Source organism: Pseudopodoces humilis, chromosome 1 (assembly GCF_049639895.1).
Source record: "Pseudopodoces humilis isolate 2021_Gansu_Grassland_sample_001 chromosome 1, ASM4963989v1, whole genome shotgun sequence".
NCBI lineage: Eukaryota > Metazoa > Chordata > Aves > Passeriformes > Paridae > Pseudopodoces > Pseudopodoces humilis.
In genome coordinates, this window is record NC_142200.1 from 132,741,700 (window position 1) to 132,758,066 (window position 16,367).

Here is a 16,367-nt window from a genome sequence, read left to right on the forward strand (position 1 = left end):
AATGGATTTAGTGTAGTCTAAATGTTCACTCTTGCAGCTTAAGAATTATGTTGATGGAATAGGAATAAGATCAGGTTGGAAAGCAATCTGGTAACATAAATGTCTTCTTGATATTCTGTCTGACCTTTGCTAATTTCTCCCTTATGCTCTGTCTTTTGTGTTTGTTCTTTTTTTTTCTCTGTCTACTTATGGTGTAAAGGAATTATTTATATATTATGAGGAATAATTATATGGGTTTCTATATAAAATTAATATGAAATATTTTACATTTATATAAAAAATAAATTTATATAAACTTTAGCATATTTTCACAGGTTTATCCTTGGTCACATGCTTTGAGGTGCTGCAGCCTGGCCTCATGCACGGTCACCGATGTATTGAGGTATACCTGTTGCAGCACTGACTTAGCCACAGCCACAGATCCTTTGAGGTGTACTTACCCTTCAGAGGTACACCTGCTTCCACACAGACATGACCATGGCCACAGGTGCTTTGAGATGAACCCGCTCTGGCATGAGCTTATTCTCAGCCACAGACACACCGGATCTCGTGTGGCCTCATCCGCAGGTCACAGTCCCTTTGACTCGAGTCCTCTCTGGAGTTCCAGCCTGTTCTTTCCAGTGCAGAAGCAGCAGGACCTGGCCATCTGCAACAGGAACATCACCTGAGGGGTTAACTAAATGCTCCCAGGCACAGGAGAGGAAGGAGATAAGCAGTGTAGCAAGCAGTGAAAGCAAGAAGCAGCAAATAATGAGCACTAGGCTCTAATCAACAGTCAGGAAAGCAGACCCCATGGCAAGAACAGGAGTGTGCCAATTAATATCTAAAAATCAATAAATTTGATATTAATTTGATCCAACACATTCCAATCAAACTTGTCATTATCTCAAACCCTCCAAGCCAGAAAGGACTGCCGTGGTGGAACCCCAGCTGGCAGCTGAGCCCCACATAGCTGCTCATTCACTCCCCTGGTGGGATGGGAGAGAGAATCAGATGAGTAAAGGTGAGAAAACTCATGGGTTGAGATAAAGACAGTTTAATAGAGAAAGCAAAAACCACGCACACAAGCAAAGCAGAACAAGGATTTCATTCACCCTAGGGGCAGGCAGGTGTTCAGCCATCCCCCAGGGAAGCAGGGCCACAGTACACATTACAGTGACTTGGGAAATCAGCACCATCACTGGGAACATCTCCCACTGGTCCACTGCTGAGTGTGACACCACAGGATGTAGGCTATCCCTTGGTTCAGCCGGGGTCAGCCGTCCTGCCTGCGTTTCTTCACAACTTTTTGTGCATTCCCAACCTCCTTGCTTTCAGGGCAGTGTGAGGAGCAGGAAAGGCCTTGGCTCTATATAAACACTGCTCAGCAATAATTAAAATATCCCTGAATAATCAACATTGTTTCCAGCACAAATCCAAAATACAGCCTTTTATCAGCTACTGTGAAGAAAATTAACTACACCACGGCCCCAACCAGCAGACATAAACACATGGTATTGTTTTGTGTTTATGTCTAAATGAAAGATATACTTAATAGTTATTATTTCTATGGTGTACAATTTAGTGCAGCACAAGCATGCTAAGGCTAGCCTTAAATTGAGTAATTCATAAACTGGACATAATCTATATGTCTGTACACAGTTTTATATACCTTAATTTGAGTTAGAAGGCAAGTAAAGAGAAGGATGCACATATTGGTTCTTCAAAACTACTTTTGTGGTATAATTGTTTAGAGATAAATATTATTTGGCTTCTAATGGCTACCCTCATACAAGTAATAAAAGTCTCCTCAGTATTATAAGAAACATTCTCCATATTTACCATTAGTAATCTTGGCAAAACATAACTAACACTTCTGCTGTAGTTATACAGTAATTACAATTATTAATTAATTACAGTAATCTTCCTAAATCTCATTTTTAGAGTCAAATCTTGCATACTAAAATGTCTCTCATATGCCTGGTACTCCATTTCAGCCAGACAAATCAGTAATTCTTAAAGGTGAGATCAGAAAGAACATCCAGATCAGAAAGACGGGCTTAAGTTCAGGGACTGAAAGAATTGCCAGCTTGTAAATTGGAGAAGGTATCTACTACTGGAAGTGCCTAGATAAGTGCAGAAGAATCAGTTCATGGAAGTTAAATGGGAAGGGATGGGACTGAAATCCCATTTACAGAGAAAGGGAAACATCTTTGGCAGTAGGCAAGAAATGGCTGCATTGCTTGAGGTGTAGGAGAGAAATAACCATGGGGCTGGAAGAAGCCTGGGCAGGAGGGACCTCGGCTGCTCTGGGGGGAGAACTGAGACCAGCTGACCAAAGTGCCTCTGATACAGTGTCAGGAGACAGAAAAAGAATGGAAGATTAAATAGCTGGTAAGAGAGAATAGAAAAAGGAGTGAATGGGGGTGAAAAACACAGATGTGGAAGAGTGATGATATTTTGGGAGGGATCAGTATAAACTGTGGCTGTTAAGAGACAGAGAGCTGACAGGACCTGGAGCAGGGAGCTGCTTGGAGAAATGAGGTAAGAGAGTGAGGATTTCTGGTTTTCCAGTGATACCAGGATTGAGATAACGGGTCACAGAAGAGCAGTTGTGTAATAGGTAAAACAGGGTACCTCCTGTGGAAAAGAGCACTGAGGAAAGAGCAAGGGCATTTTTCTGACAGAGACCACACACACTTTCAGGATTTCTATAGAACCTGCAAGTTGTAAGTCTAACTTGTCTACTTCTTTCAGAAAATATCTGCGTAGTATTTTTTTTTTTGAAAAACCTATGTGTCATTGTGTAGTTGCTCTTATTTTTTTTCCAACAAATTATGCACTTTGATAAAAAATATTGAATGAGCTTCAGTGGCAAAAAAACCAGGGTGAATAACAAGAAGACCTAAATAATGACCATTGGATCTTATTTTTGTATATTTCAATAAAAACAGAAACCTTCCCTTCAGTTTTGTAGAATTTTTTAGAATTTTTTTCCCTATGTAAAAGTATCTATCTTTGTAAATTCTACAGCTAAGTCAGGAAACACTTAGTGCAGTTAGTTGTTAAAAATGTAGGTGCACAGTGATATAACTAGATTTATTTTAAACAAAATCTTTTTAATCTGCATGTTTTGTCTTCCTTAGAAGCAAAGATATTTCTAATTTCACAAGTGATATAGACCCCTGTGTTGCCTACAAATCATGTCTGTCTAATACTAAAAAGCCCACATAACTGAAACCACAAAGAAGTCTGTTGCAATTTCATGGCTATTGAAATGGATTTCAATTCAACAGAATTTATCAAAAGAAAATGTTCTGGAGTGCTTTGTTCCTGTGACCATCCATAGAGGAGACTACCACATCTATTTGTTTTAAACCTTTATTTTTACTGTGGAATTTTTGGTTTAGTTTTTGGGGTTTTTTTTTTGTTTTGTTTTTGTTTTGATTTTTTGATATGTGTTTTGTTGTTGATTTTTATTCCTAGTTGTTTTTTTCTGGAGGATTGGTGGTTTGTTTCTTTTTTTTTTCAAAATTGTGGCAGTTAATATTTGGAGACAAAAATTGATGGTAGAGGAAACTCTGCCTTTGATTTTGTAAAGATCAGACTTGTTTGATTTCAAGTAGTGACTTGCTTTTTGTCTTTTGTTTGTTTGTTCCAGTTAACATTGCTTCTTGCTGATGAACTTTTGCAGTTATTTTTTAGCTGTTCTCTATTCAGTTTGTCTCTGTAGAAATTAGGCCACTGCACCTAAAAGTTATGGTGTTATTTTATAGAGTGTATATAATGGAATTAGTAAATAGGAGCTGGGATAGAAAACAGAAAAATGGGAAGGCAGATGTGTGTTTCAGAGTGTTTGTATTACAAAGAGGGTTAAAATAGTTTAAGATGACTGTGTCCAGAGTTAAGCTGGTTCCTAGAACTGATGATAATTTCATTTTTTCCATCTAACAAGAAGTTCTTACATTTACCCTAAAATTATTGATTAGAAAATAGTTTAAAATTTATTGGTATATTGAAGTATTTAGGAACAGTTTTTAAGTGAAAGAAAAATACTATAAGCAATAATGATGGTATTATCTCTTCACTTGGTTGGTTTTGGGTTTTTTTAATTTATGATGTGTTCTGTATACACTTACATGGGCTGAAAGACAAGGAGAGATTTTGGGGGTTGTAGAGAAAGAAAGAAATGCTAATATCTTAAACACATGTTTTTAAAATGCTGTTCTGAGCAGGACTGTTTATTAAATTCATGTTAGGCATCACTCACCTAACAGAGAAACTGCACATCTGATTTGTGAAGGCCTTAGAATAGAACTCCTCAAAACAGAAAGGGAGAAAGTACTTCACATAAGAACCCAAAATCAGAAAGAAATCCAGGGTTTTGTGGTAACAAGTCAGCTCAGAAAAAACTGAATCTGATGAAGCTGTAAAGGCAGCTTTCTCAAAGCATAGACAAAGCCAACCACTCTGAAATGTCATGCTCACAGGATCACCGATTCCTTCTTGACTAGGGAGGGAGCTTGTTAAAAATGATGCTTAAATGGGCAGCAAAGAAAAATGTATTCATACAGGTGGCATGGATGCCACTAGCAGTTAAAAAGTATCAAACAAATGGTTGAAGTATTTTGTAAATTAAAAGTATAGAAAAGATGACAAATTTTAGTGGGTTAAACGTAAAAACACAGCAAGGATGACAAAAGAAGTTTAAGGAACACTAGCTAGAAATTCATCAGCACATGAAGAGAAGACAGCCCGGCAGAGGCTTATGTGATGGTTACAGTATAAAGGCAGCATGTGAGGGAAATAAAAAAGGAATGGGAGGAAAGCAAAAACAAAAGTCTTAGGAGAGAAAGCAGATTAGATTGTGTGAGTTCACTGTGAGAGAAAGCACAAAAGTACCCAAGCAAGAGACTTTTTTTCTGAATAATCTGTCTGAAATGGAAGTGCCAGTCAAAGGAGCTATGGGACAAGACAATTAGATAATTGAAATGTCATCAAGCATCAAGATCCAAGTGCATTTCACCCAGGGCCTACCAGCTTGGTTTATTCTTGTATTTTCACTAGGTGCTAAATAGTTGGTTTGAGATTTAGTTGAAGGTTTCAGGGTTATTTTATCTCAGTGTACTCATCCATGCTTAAGCTAAATGGTCTAGTGCATCCTTTCTTTTCTGTTTTGTCTGTGTTACAAGTTACAGATGCAAGAAGTCTGGGCTCAGACTTAACAGTTTTATCTTGTTTATTTGCCTCATTTGGTGTAACCATCTGTGTCCAAGGTCTGTCATATTCTTTGTTGCTGTTCCTCTGGGAATATGTGATGGGTTCTTCTATCGAGTAAAAAGCAAATCAAAAATAGCTGTCCATATTCCTTTTTCATTATATTCTCTCTGGGGATTTTCAGTAATTTCTCTCATGCTTAGGTCCATGAATATTTGCATATATATTTTGTCTTCATTGTATTAATTTAAACTTTCTGTCAAAAAATTCCTTCCTTCTGTTTTTTAGTCACATTTGATTTACATCATTTTATTGTTGGATTTCTGACCCACGTACACCATATGTAGAGCAAACATATATTTTCTTTGATCTCTTAAACATTATTTGTTCTTCCATATTTGTAGAAGTATTTTTTAGCAAACTGTGGAATTTTAATTGCTTAATAATTTACAAAACCTTCTCTTTTTAGAAGCTACAGCCATCAATATTACTAACATCCCTCATTGGTAATTTTTCATTCTTTCAAAACATGATGTATAACATGGTAACATAGTTTCTAAAGAGGAAAATCAAACACAACAAATAGAGAAAACCTCCCATATCTTCCATAAACAAACACAGATGTAATCTTATCCCTCAGGGGACTTCATATGATTCTGATACGTGCATATTCTACATACCATACTATGACCATAGCATATTATGACCACTGAAAGCTGTGATAAGAGTTATAAAATACTTGCAGAATTCTGACAGTCACACCTGGATGTTTGCTTTATTCATTCTTTGTATATGATTAATAAATTATTTCTTAAAGTCTTTAAATAATTCTCTTAATATTTTCCATTTAAAGCCTGTTACATTTGCAGGAATAAAAAAAAAATAAAAAATTGTGATTTAACAAAGATTTTTTATGAAATGCTGGAGAGAAAAATCTGATGTAAATAAATTCTTTACTGTGGGAGTGGTGAGTCACTGGAACAGGTTGCCCTGAGAAGCTGTGAATAGCTCATCCCTGGAAGTGTTCAAGGCCAGGTTGGATGGAGCTCTGAGCTGCCTGGTCTAAGGGGAGCTGTCCCTGCCTACAGCAAAGGGGTTGGAACTAAAGGATCTTTAAGGTCCCTTCCAACCCAGACCATTCCATGATTCTATGATAATTTATGTTCATTCATAAATGACTCCCTTCCACTCCTTTTATTTACCTTTATTGTTAATATGTACATTTTCTAAAATATCACTGCTCTTTTAATCAAGGAATTTAAGAATGAAGCTGAATATGCTTTTCAGATCTTTTTCACATCAGTAGTTTGTGTTTCAGGGATTACCAATATCATAGTGTCTCACCAATGCCTGATATTTAACTTTATTGCAATTATGAATAGAGGAATAATTTTGTTATCGATATACTTGCTGGCATTTAAGAAAAAAGGGATTTAATTTCTGGCTCCAACAAATAAATAATAAAATAATTTTAAAAATAAAAGTAAAATTTAAAATAATAAAAAAGATCTTGCAGAAGATTTGTTGCTGCTTTGTGTGCCCAGTGTTTTTGCTCCATACCAGGAGGACTGTGAGCTTTGTTTTCAGCACCTCCTCACCTGCTCTGAGTCCTTTGGCTGAAGCACCCCAAGAGAGAAGGAGCTATTTCACTGAGTACAGGGCACGCAGTGAAGGCTTGGCTGTTCCTCTGTGGCTGCTCTTTTACTGTTAACCAGCAAATACCTCAAGTCTGGTCTGAAGCCACTCTGCCTCTCCAGGCCCCTAGACTTATTTCTAGAGTATTGATGACAAATTAAAAACATTTTATTTACTTTTAATACTGCAAAGCATTTTTTAGTAATGCTGTATACAGAAATGAAATGTCTCTTTATTAATTTCAGCTGCTGTGTGTGATTTTGAAAGAGAGAGCTGTGGCTGGATCGAAACTGCAAATGCAGATGAATTTGACTGGGTAAGAAGTTCCAGCAGTGCTCTTCCACCTGCATTTCAGAAGCAAGCTCCTCCACGGGATCACACCTATAACAAACCCGAAGGTAGGGCAGGCCTAGAAACAGAGAAGTGGAATAGGTAAACGTGCTCTTTAACCAGATTTTAAGTGGAGGCCATGAACGCTGTAGAAACCTTTATAAACCCTTTATTTGTTTAGCCTGAAAAGTTGTCTTCTGTTTTATTTTAACAGGTCATTTTATGTTCATTCTGAAGAAAAACAACAGCATTTCACAAATAGCTCAACTACGAAGCCCAAAGTTCAGGCAAACTGGATCAAATTGCACACTGTCCTTTTGGTATGGAGTAATTTACATTTAAAATTCCTGGACCATCTCACATTGTTTCTCTTGGACTGAAATTGAGGTTATAGTTTGAAATAGATACATCTTTCTCTGAAATATTTATTTCATTTATTCTGTCAGCATATTGTCTTCATTGTGAACAATACACAGATAAAAGATGAAACACTTGGAGGAAAGAAGTGAAACATGACATGACTTTGCTGTCAGGCTCTGAGCAAAATTATAGTAAAGGACTGTGCCTGTATATACATGGGCAAATACCACAGTCCTTTTGCTAACAATTTTTTGGTTAAGTAAATTTGAAAATGTGTAATTTATTTCAAGAAAAGGAAAGCATTAAAAAATCAAATAGGTACCTGAGTCACCTACAATATCCAAAATCACATCATAATTTCTAAGTAAAAGTTCCAGTGTGAGAATTATTTCTTTGCTTTCACTTCTTTTTTCATATACACAGAAAAAAAACCAACCCCAAAACAAAACAACAAAACCCCACAACTAAAAATCAACAATCAAACCCAAATATTTTCAGTAATTGTCTTGTCTCAGTCTTTGTGCAAACTTGTCAAAGATAGACAGAAAAAATATAACTTTGATAATTTGTTTAGTAAAGCCAAATTTGTGCTACTGTTTAAATAAAGGTTTGGCCTGAACTTGATGTTATTAAGTGCAGTTTGTCTCTGTGATGTCAAATACATCTGCCATAGGAATTGTCTTTTTATCCAAGATACATGACTTGAAGTTGGACATTACAAGTTTTTGGTTGTATATGTGTTTCTGCTCCCAGTGGTGTTGCACAATTGCCAGCCTAAAGTATTTAATAGCTTTAAATGCTGTAGAAGGCAGCATATTAACAATAACTAACGTAGATAGAAGACATACTTACGCATTCAGTAAATGTTCTGTTTTTCTTTCTTGAAATTTTACAATCATGTATTTATAAAAGGACATTATGCATCTGAGCGAGCAGTGTTTGTTGCTTAATATGAAAGCAAATGTGTCTCTTCAATTATAAGTTTATTCAATTCAATTTAAATTTAATTCAATTTAATGAAGTATGCTTTTTCTCTCAAAATTTTCAAGTCTTTAGATAAGGCCTAGAATGATATAGCAGCATTTCTCATTCAGAAAGTGGATTGAATTACAGGCCTTGTGGACTTCCTAAATATCATAGAGATATAACAGAAAATATACCGGTCATTGTAAATGATGTGGTCCCTTTTCATCATTTCCCCACTTATTTTTATCATTTTAGGTACTACAGTTATGGACAGTCAGTTGGGGCAGCAGAGCTGCAATTGCTTGTGGATGGGCTGAAAAAGCCTACTGTCCTTTGGAGGACGTATTACAGCGAGGGAAATCAGTGGCTGAGAGCAGTCATTCAGCTTGGACGCCTTCCACATCCTTTCCAATTTTCACTTGATAAAATCAGCCTGGGTATTTATGAGGGCGTCTCAGCAATTGATGATATTAGATTTGAAAACTGCGCTCTCCCACCTCCAGCATCAAGTTGTGAAGGTCCAAATCACTTCTGGTGCAGAGACACAAAAGCGTGTATTGACAGTTTATTGGTCTGTGATCTTGTGGATGACTGTGGCGATGGATCGGATGAAGACAGCTGTGGTAAGTACAATAAAAACCTGTTGCTTACTTACACCACACAAAAATTGACTTGCCAGTTCACCCCTGGACTGAAAGAGCACAGAATTGCAACAGCCAGTGATGATTCCTCTCAGTATAGGTAGAGATAAAACAGAATGATAGTTTTAAACACAAATGCATGTGAGTTAAACTGAGAGTAAATGGAATTCTATCTCCTTTATCCAAACCAACTGTATTACTCTATCTTGTGTAAAACACGAACATTATTTGAAAAGTTTATTTGAAAAGAGAGGGTTTAAAGTCAGACAGTTGTTTTGGGTCAATGTGCTGTCTGATTTTACTGACAAAAGTACAGCCTAAGATGTACCGATGGACTGAGAGAAGTGTATGTCCTAGCTCTTCTTAGGACTTATACTCTTCCTATCAAAAAAAAGTTAAAACATCTATTATATATCTAAATATACTAAAGATACGAGTCACCCTTGTCCTAGTTTAGGGCAAATTTGGGAGAAAAACTCCAAATGGGGGTTTCCCCAGGGAAAAAAAGTTCAAATGACCCCTCCCCCCACAGCTGGTCCGGGAAAGGAAAAAAATTGCCTTGGAGAGAAGTGGAAAAAGCTGTTTATTTAACAGAAATTGAATAATATTAAATAATAAAACCTCTCTCTGTTCGATGGGATGGCAAATCTAGTAGGAAGAAAAGTCCTTTTCATGTGGTGTAGCTCGGCTCGCTCAGGTTCTTATCAGTCCCTCCGGCGCTGGAAAGTGCCAAGGCCCAGGCCCCGGTGGGCCACAGGCGTGAGCTCCCGGGGTTTGGCTGGGTGTTCAGTCCAGAGCAGGTTTACACAGATTCAGGAAAAAGGGAAAAAAAACAAAGTTCCAGGGAACTCCTCTGCCTCAGCTAGCTAAAGCTAACTAAAAGCCAGAGAGAAGCTCTGTCCCGCTGTCTGTCCGTGCTGCAGACACCACAGTCCAGGAGCGGGATGTGGGGGAGTGATGTTTTTCCTTAACACAAACTGTGGCTTCTTCTTCCCCCCACTCTTGCTCTCAGAGCCAGTCCTAAAGGTGCAGAAGTTAATATATAACATAAACCAGACGATTGGGGATACCAGTATCATAAAGTCACCCCAGGACAATGCTGAACATATTTGTCCTCTTCAAAAGAAAAACTTGAAAGTACTGAGGAAAGCTATGAGTTGTTCACATTTTGACATTCACCTTGATTGCTGAATGGTGGTGTTGATGGTTTTTCCCCTGAAGCATGCATTCATCAATTTTAAGAACTCAAGAACATTAATATAAAATTAAATTAACTAGCATTTTCTTTATCACTTCCTGAGGTAACTAAATTATGCAAATCACAATCAGTTTGAAAAATGGGGGGCACCTTACATGCTTGAGGTGATGTCAGTCTGCAGTAATAATTGCTGAATATCAACTTAAAATTGCTGTAAATGCAAAAGAAAGTGAAGGCTTTCAAGCTTATCTTAGTTTTTCTACTTGTGGAATGCCTAGCTTCTTTATAACCCATTTTGAGGTCTACAATAAAGTTTGAGTTGCAGTTTTAAATACCATTTAATGCAATGACTTAATTTTAAAAAAATTGCTATAATGTCAGTTACTGCTTATGAAAAGCAGATATAAAGTTAAAATGTAAGATCACAAATTCTGACACATTTTATTGTTTTATATTAGAAATATTTAATACATTTTGCCTTGGTGTCAAATAAAAAACCAGTTGTGTAATAGAATCTTTTATTTAGCCTTGATAAAATTATTTTGTTAATATTATTGAGGATAATAAAGATCTAAACCACAATGTGTTTTTAGGACTACATCTACCAAGAAAAATTGCATTAGATCATTTAGCATACATACCTACAAGGCAGTATGGTGTGGTTTATTTAATCCAATTAACCTCAATTTTAACTCCTTTGATTTGGCCACTTTCAGTTAAAAAACTTTATAGTCTTTAATTTTAATAATACATAAAATTAATAATATGGGTAGTTTTATTCACAGTTCTGTTCGTTCAATAACTTAGGTACAATTTGACAGCTATATTTTGGAAATAAATATTTGCAAGGATTAAAAAAAATATTAAAACACTATCCCTTTTTTATTTTTTGACAGTCTGTTCTCTTTACATTTCAGACCCTGACCTACAGTGTGACTTTGAAAATGGGCTGTGCAATTGGGAGCAGGATGTATGGGATGACTTTGACTGGATCAGAATACGGGGTCCAACCCCCACAGTTAATACAGGACCATTGAAGGACCACACCACGGGCACAGCCAGAGGACACTACCTTTACCTGGAATCCTCTGAGCCACGCCAATTCCAGGATAAAGCAGTTTTGCTTAGTCCTCTCTTCCACCCTTCTGGCAATGGAACCTGTGTATTCCGCTTTCATTATCATATGTTTGGAAAAGAAGTTTATAAGCTGTCAGTCTTCCAAAGAACTGTGAGTAATACTAAGGGATGGCTGTTGTGGTACAAGTTTGGAAATCAAGAAAACAGATGGATCAGACAGACACTCTTCATCAGCAGTTCTAAGCCATTTCAGGTATGATCCTTCTAAACTGTGAAGTGTGCTACATTGTAAAACACTGAGAGTATCTAAATAACTGCACAATCTCAAAGCTGTTTGTAACTGTCTGATCAATTTTACTTCAAAATATGTTTGTAGGCGTTTTTGAGGAAATATGTAAAATATTTTTTTGTTCTTGTGGTTGCTTTAACTTTTGTTTCTAAACCACTTAATTTTAATATTTTGAATAAGTTTATTTAAAATGGATACTGTTTTTGTTTTTCAAGGATTTGGTGAAAAGCTCTTATCCAAATCTACTACAAAACAGTTTGATTCATTAATTTAAAGACTGTTCAAAAGAATATCCTCTGCTTTGCCTTACTTTTAAAAAGTTACAAATTAAATTTTAATTATATAATGCCAGAAAATATAATAATACAAAATATTTGGCTGCTGGGTTAGACTGAGTCAAAAAATTGCTTGGAGAAAGGTATTATTAAGTAAGTTACAGCTATAAATCTTGACTTATTTTCTCATCTTTTAAATATTGTACATATTATTTATCTTTGATTACATGTGGTCTGTTTATTTCAGTTGGGGTATTCTGCAGGGTTACTAGAGGAGACATTGGTTCACTTGATTGTCAACTGGTCCTAAAATTACCGTCTTCTCCCCACACCATATTATAAAAGTAAACATTTCCCACTTTCCTTTTTAATCTGATATAGTGCAATATTTTCTTCAGATTGTTCATTATTATTTCCCAAAATGCTATTTTTAAGCAGAGAGAAATTCTATCCTCTTTGGAGGAAATGGAATTACTGCTACTGTGGATGCAAAATGGCACACGGAAGGAGAGTGTTCGTTTTGTGCAAGACCTTCTGTAGAAATATAAATTCTACTTGCACAGCTCTGCAAAGGGAATTTCCAAGATCTCATATTATTTTGGTCTAGTTTTGTTTCTCATAGTCATTTTTGAGGGGCATGAGGTATAAATGAAGGAAGAGATCAAGACCTGATGTTCATTATTGTATATTGTGTATTTTATGATGGAGTTTGCTGTCACAACCTACAGCACTTCAAAACTCGGAAGTTTTGAAGAGAGCAAATTGTGCTCTGTTTCTAAGCTGCCCAGTGCTGATTTCTTTCCAATCTTCCTTTTTCTTTCCAAACTTTCTTTTAAGTGTATCATGTTTAAATACACTATATTTGAAGTTTTTCTACTGAGATGTGTACTAAACAGCCTCCCAGTTAGTTTTAGGTTGTCTACAGGCTGTCACAGTATTAAAGCTGTAGCTTCTATATTTTCTATATAGAAAATATATATATATTTATATTTTCTATTGTGTTCCCCACACCTCATAAAGTTAGAGTTTCACTACTTTCATGCCACATGCTTAAAGTTCTGTAGGTCAGATTAATCTTCAAATGAAGTGTTTAGATCCACTTGAGAATGGATTTTTTCCATGAAAATCTGAAAAAAAGGTAGAACTTTTAAGTAATTTTCTGGTCAAAATACAAGTCTTGGCTTCATAATCATGTCTTTTTCTAAACAGAACATTTTGTCAGTTCTTAAAGGTTTTACAGAGATTCCTAGTGAATAGAAAATGCTAGACTCTAGGGCCAAAGACAGTCTAAAACTTTGTCACTCCTTCCATCTTCTTTTTCTCTTCTAAAGAGTGTGTGAGATAATCATACCTGAGATGTCTCTTCTTCCTCTTTTCTCCCTATGTAAGTAGGTCATTTGTTGAGCCCAGTCAGAGAAATAATCACTATCAATAATTAATCCCTCAAATTCACATTTTCAGTTTGTTTGCTAAGCATGGGAAGCCAGCTTTGGGAGTATATAAACAATTGTGCCCATACACCAACTCCTAGGCAAAGGAGGAGCTGTCAGACAAAAATTCAAAGCAGCAAAGAAAGGCATTTGAGAACCTCTTGAAAGTCAGATTCTCTTTTGAAAGTTTTGGACTCTATAGGTACGAAACTCTAGGCCCTTTAATTGGACGCTCTGGCAGAAACCCAAAGGCAACAGCAGACTCCCTTGGCTCACACCTGCTCCCAATAAGCCTCAGAATCTTAATTTTGTCAAGAAAGCTTTGTTGTAGCTGCCATTAAACCATGGTGACATTTGTTGCTGTTCCATCAGATGTTTTACACCAGAGTGTTAAATGTGACATCAATGAGAACAATGGAGTAGCTGGAGGATGAAAAGGTAAATTTAGAGCTAAACTATTTAAACAAAAGGAACACAGCTTTCTCAGAAAAAATTAAGCACCTCTGTCAAATACTGCTACAGATGAGTATTAAAAATAGTCCCAAATACACATGCTTATAAAAATTTTGCAGCTTTATTGATCTAGAGTTTCTCTTCCTCTGCAAAGGATATTATCTGCAAGAAATTATACAAGGTTGTAATATATATATAATATATATCAAGTTAAAAATAAGTTCCTTAGAAACTATTCCTTTTAATTATGAGATACTTGTTTCAACATGAAAAAAACCCATTGAGTGTCCTTGTCTCTTTACTTGTTCTGCGTTTATTTTCATACTGAGAAAATTTACTTACATGTCTTTTCTTTAGATAAACTTTTGAAAAGGTAGTAAAATAAGATTCTGTCCATGGTAACCTACTCATACTGATGATGAATAGTGTTTGCTTTTATCTTCCTTGGAGTAATCATATCTAAAATAGTTTCTGCTCAGAAGAAATTGCAAAGATCCTATTTTAACATTTTAGAAAAATTTTTCTGTCTCAGTTTGCTCTATTTATTCATGTTTCTGATGAAAAAAAAAGGAAATTATATATTAAAAATGGCAAAATTCTGTATCTCAATCCTTATGGGCACTGTAGTGTCCTTTTTGATATAAACCACGTACCTGTCATGTCTGTCTTAAGAGACCCTATATCACAAAACATAGGATTAACAAAATAATCATTATCTTCACCCCAATACAGTTATTCCCTTTTTACTTATGCAGATTATATGTTTATCTCTATAAACAAAGATGGTTTTAAATCTTTGATACTGCAAAATTTAAGTAGTACATAAGGGAGTCTATCATCCTTTTGTGATGATTTTATAAAGATCATTTTTGCATTTTCTTCATTGGCTCTTTGTCGTTCTTTCCCGCCGTTCCTAATTAGAACAACAGCTCTTATGAAATTTAAACATGCAAGAACAATCTTTAAGTCCATGGTTAACTATTAATGCCATATGTGGTATCATTACTAAAGATTTTAGTATTCTGAGTATCATATATAAAATCTTGTTCATTCCCTTCAAATATAAAAGTTTCTCCATTTAAGTGTGAAAAATAAGGACCAAAATCAGAAGAAAATAAATAAAGCAAAATAACGTTGCAGTTAAGTAGATATAAAATGCATTTGATATTTTGCTATTTTACAAGTGGTTAAGAAAAGTAAACAAAAAAATCCACTACAATAATTTTAATCTTTTTATCAATTAAATATTAGCTTAGAAAGTAATGGAATATTGATTGAAAATTAGAATGATACATGTGCTATGAACATAGAATAGCACTGTGTTCTGTGAAACAACCTTCTTGCTCCAACTATTACATTTATCTGTTGTGCTGTTTTTTTTGGAATATACAGGTACTTGTGTTATGGTTTTTGGTATGACTTTGACATATCAGTTTGGTGTCAAATACATGTGTAGTGAGCATCCAGGCTCTTACCATTCATCTTGCCAAGAGAGGTAGGAAGGGCTAAAAATCGCACATAAGGTACTAGGTGGGTTAGGTAACAGTCACACAGGCTGTTCTCCTTTTTCACCCTCTACTCTTCCTTTTTGCTCCTCAGTGAGATGAGCAGTTGTTCTTTGGGGATTCTGGTGATCTGCTACATAATAAGCTAAACAGCATCACAAAAATCACTCACCAGTTACTTCTGCAATTCTTGCTGCTTCTTGCAATTACTTTTCTAAGAGAGGATAGATCAAGACCCTAACCCCACCAGACATTTCTATAATGAAAGACTCCAAATTCTAGTGGTAAATGTAAATTTTGATGTAATTACATTTTAAAACCCATTTTTGTGGTGGTTTGGGGTTCTGTTTCAAACAAAAAGAGTCTGCTGTGGCAATTAGTGAGGTTTCAGAATGTAATGTAATTTCTATCATGCATTTCTAGTGGTGATAATTGTATTTCATACAAGAACAGTACAGGGGGACTTGTAGTAAACTAAATACCCTTTTTACCAATTTAAGACGAGCTAATGACTTACTAGTCTTCTTTGTTAGCTATAATATCCTTTACGTAAGAAAATTTAAAATTTAATTTCCTATATAACGAGCATCAGAACTATGGAAATTATAAATCTTAGATCTTGCATCCCATTTCACAGCCCCTCTGAAAGAATATTTTAGTAGGTTTTGTAACATCAGTAGTTTTGTAGACTTGTGTAATTTTTTCTGTCTTCTCTAATCATTAAATGATAAGCATCAGGTTGATATTCTGCACTTATACTGGCGTATTCCAGAACATGTAGCTGGTCAAGCTTAACCAAGCTTCTTTGCTTGCAACTTCTCTGGAAAGTGTGGATTACTCTTTATTGTCCCCAAGAGAAGTATTATTTCCTAGTGTGGAAAACACAGGAAGAAGGAAAACAAAATAAAGTAATTGTTTATTTACCCTTATTTTTGGAACATTAAACTGGGGGGGGGGGGGGCGGGAATTAAAAAAATAATTGGAAATGTTTGACCCTTTCTAGAATGCTTGG

At 35.7% G+C, this 16,367-nt stretch overlaps 1 protein-coding gene across 1 annotated transcript in view; it reads left to right on the forward strand.

The window, feature by feature from the left end:
• Positions 1 to 16,367, forward strand: part of MALRD1 (MAM and LDL receptor class A domain containing 1) — a 237,291-nt gene that overhangs the window by 51,283 nt on the left and 169,641 nt on the right. The window contains exons 15-18 of the mRNA XM_088057480.1: positions 7,077 to 7,229; positions 7,376 to 7,481; positions 8,743 to 9,110; positions 11,244 to 11,656. Coding sequence (XP_087913606.1) covers positions 7,077 to 7,229; positions 7,376 to 7,481; positions 8,743 to 9,110; positions 11,244 to 11,656 — 1,040 coding nt within the window. The remainder of the gene's footprint in view (positions 1 to 7,076; positions 7,230 to 7,375; positions 7,482 to 8,742; positions 9,111 to 11,243; positions 11,657 to 16,367) is intronic.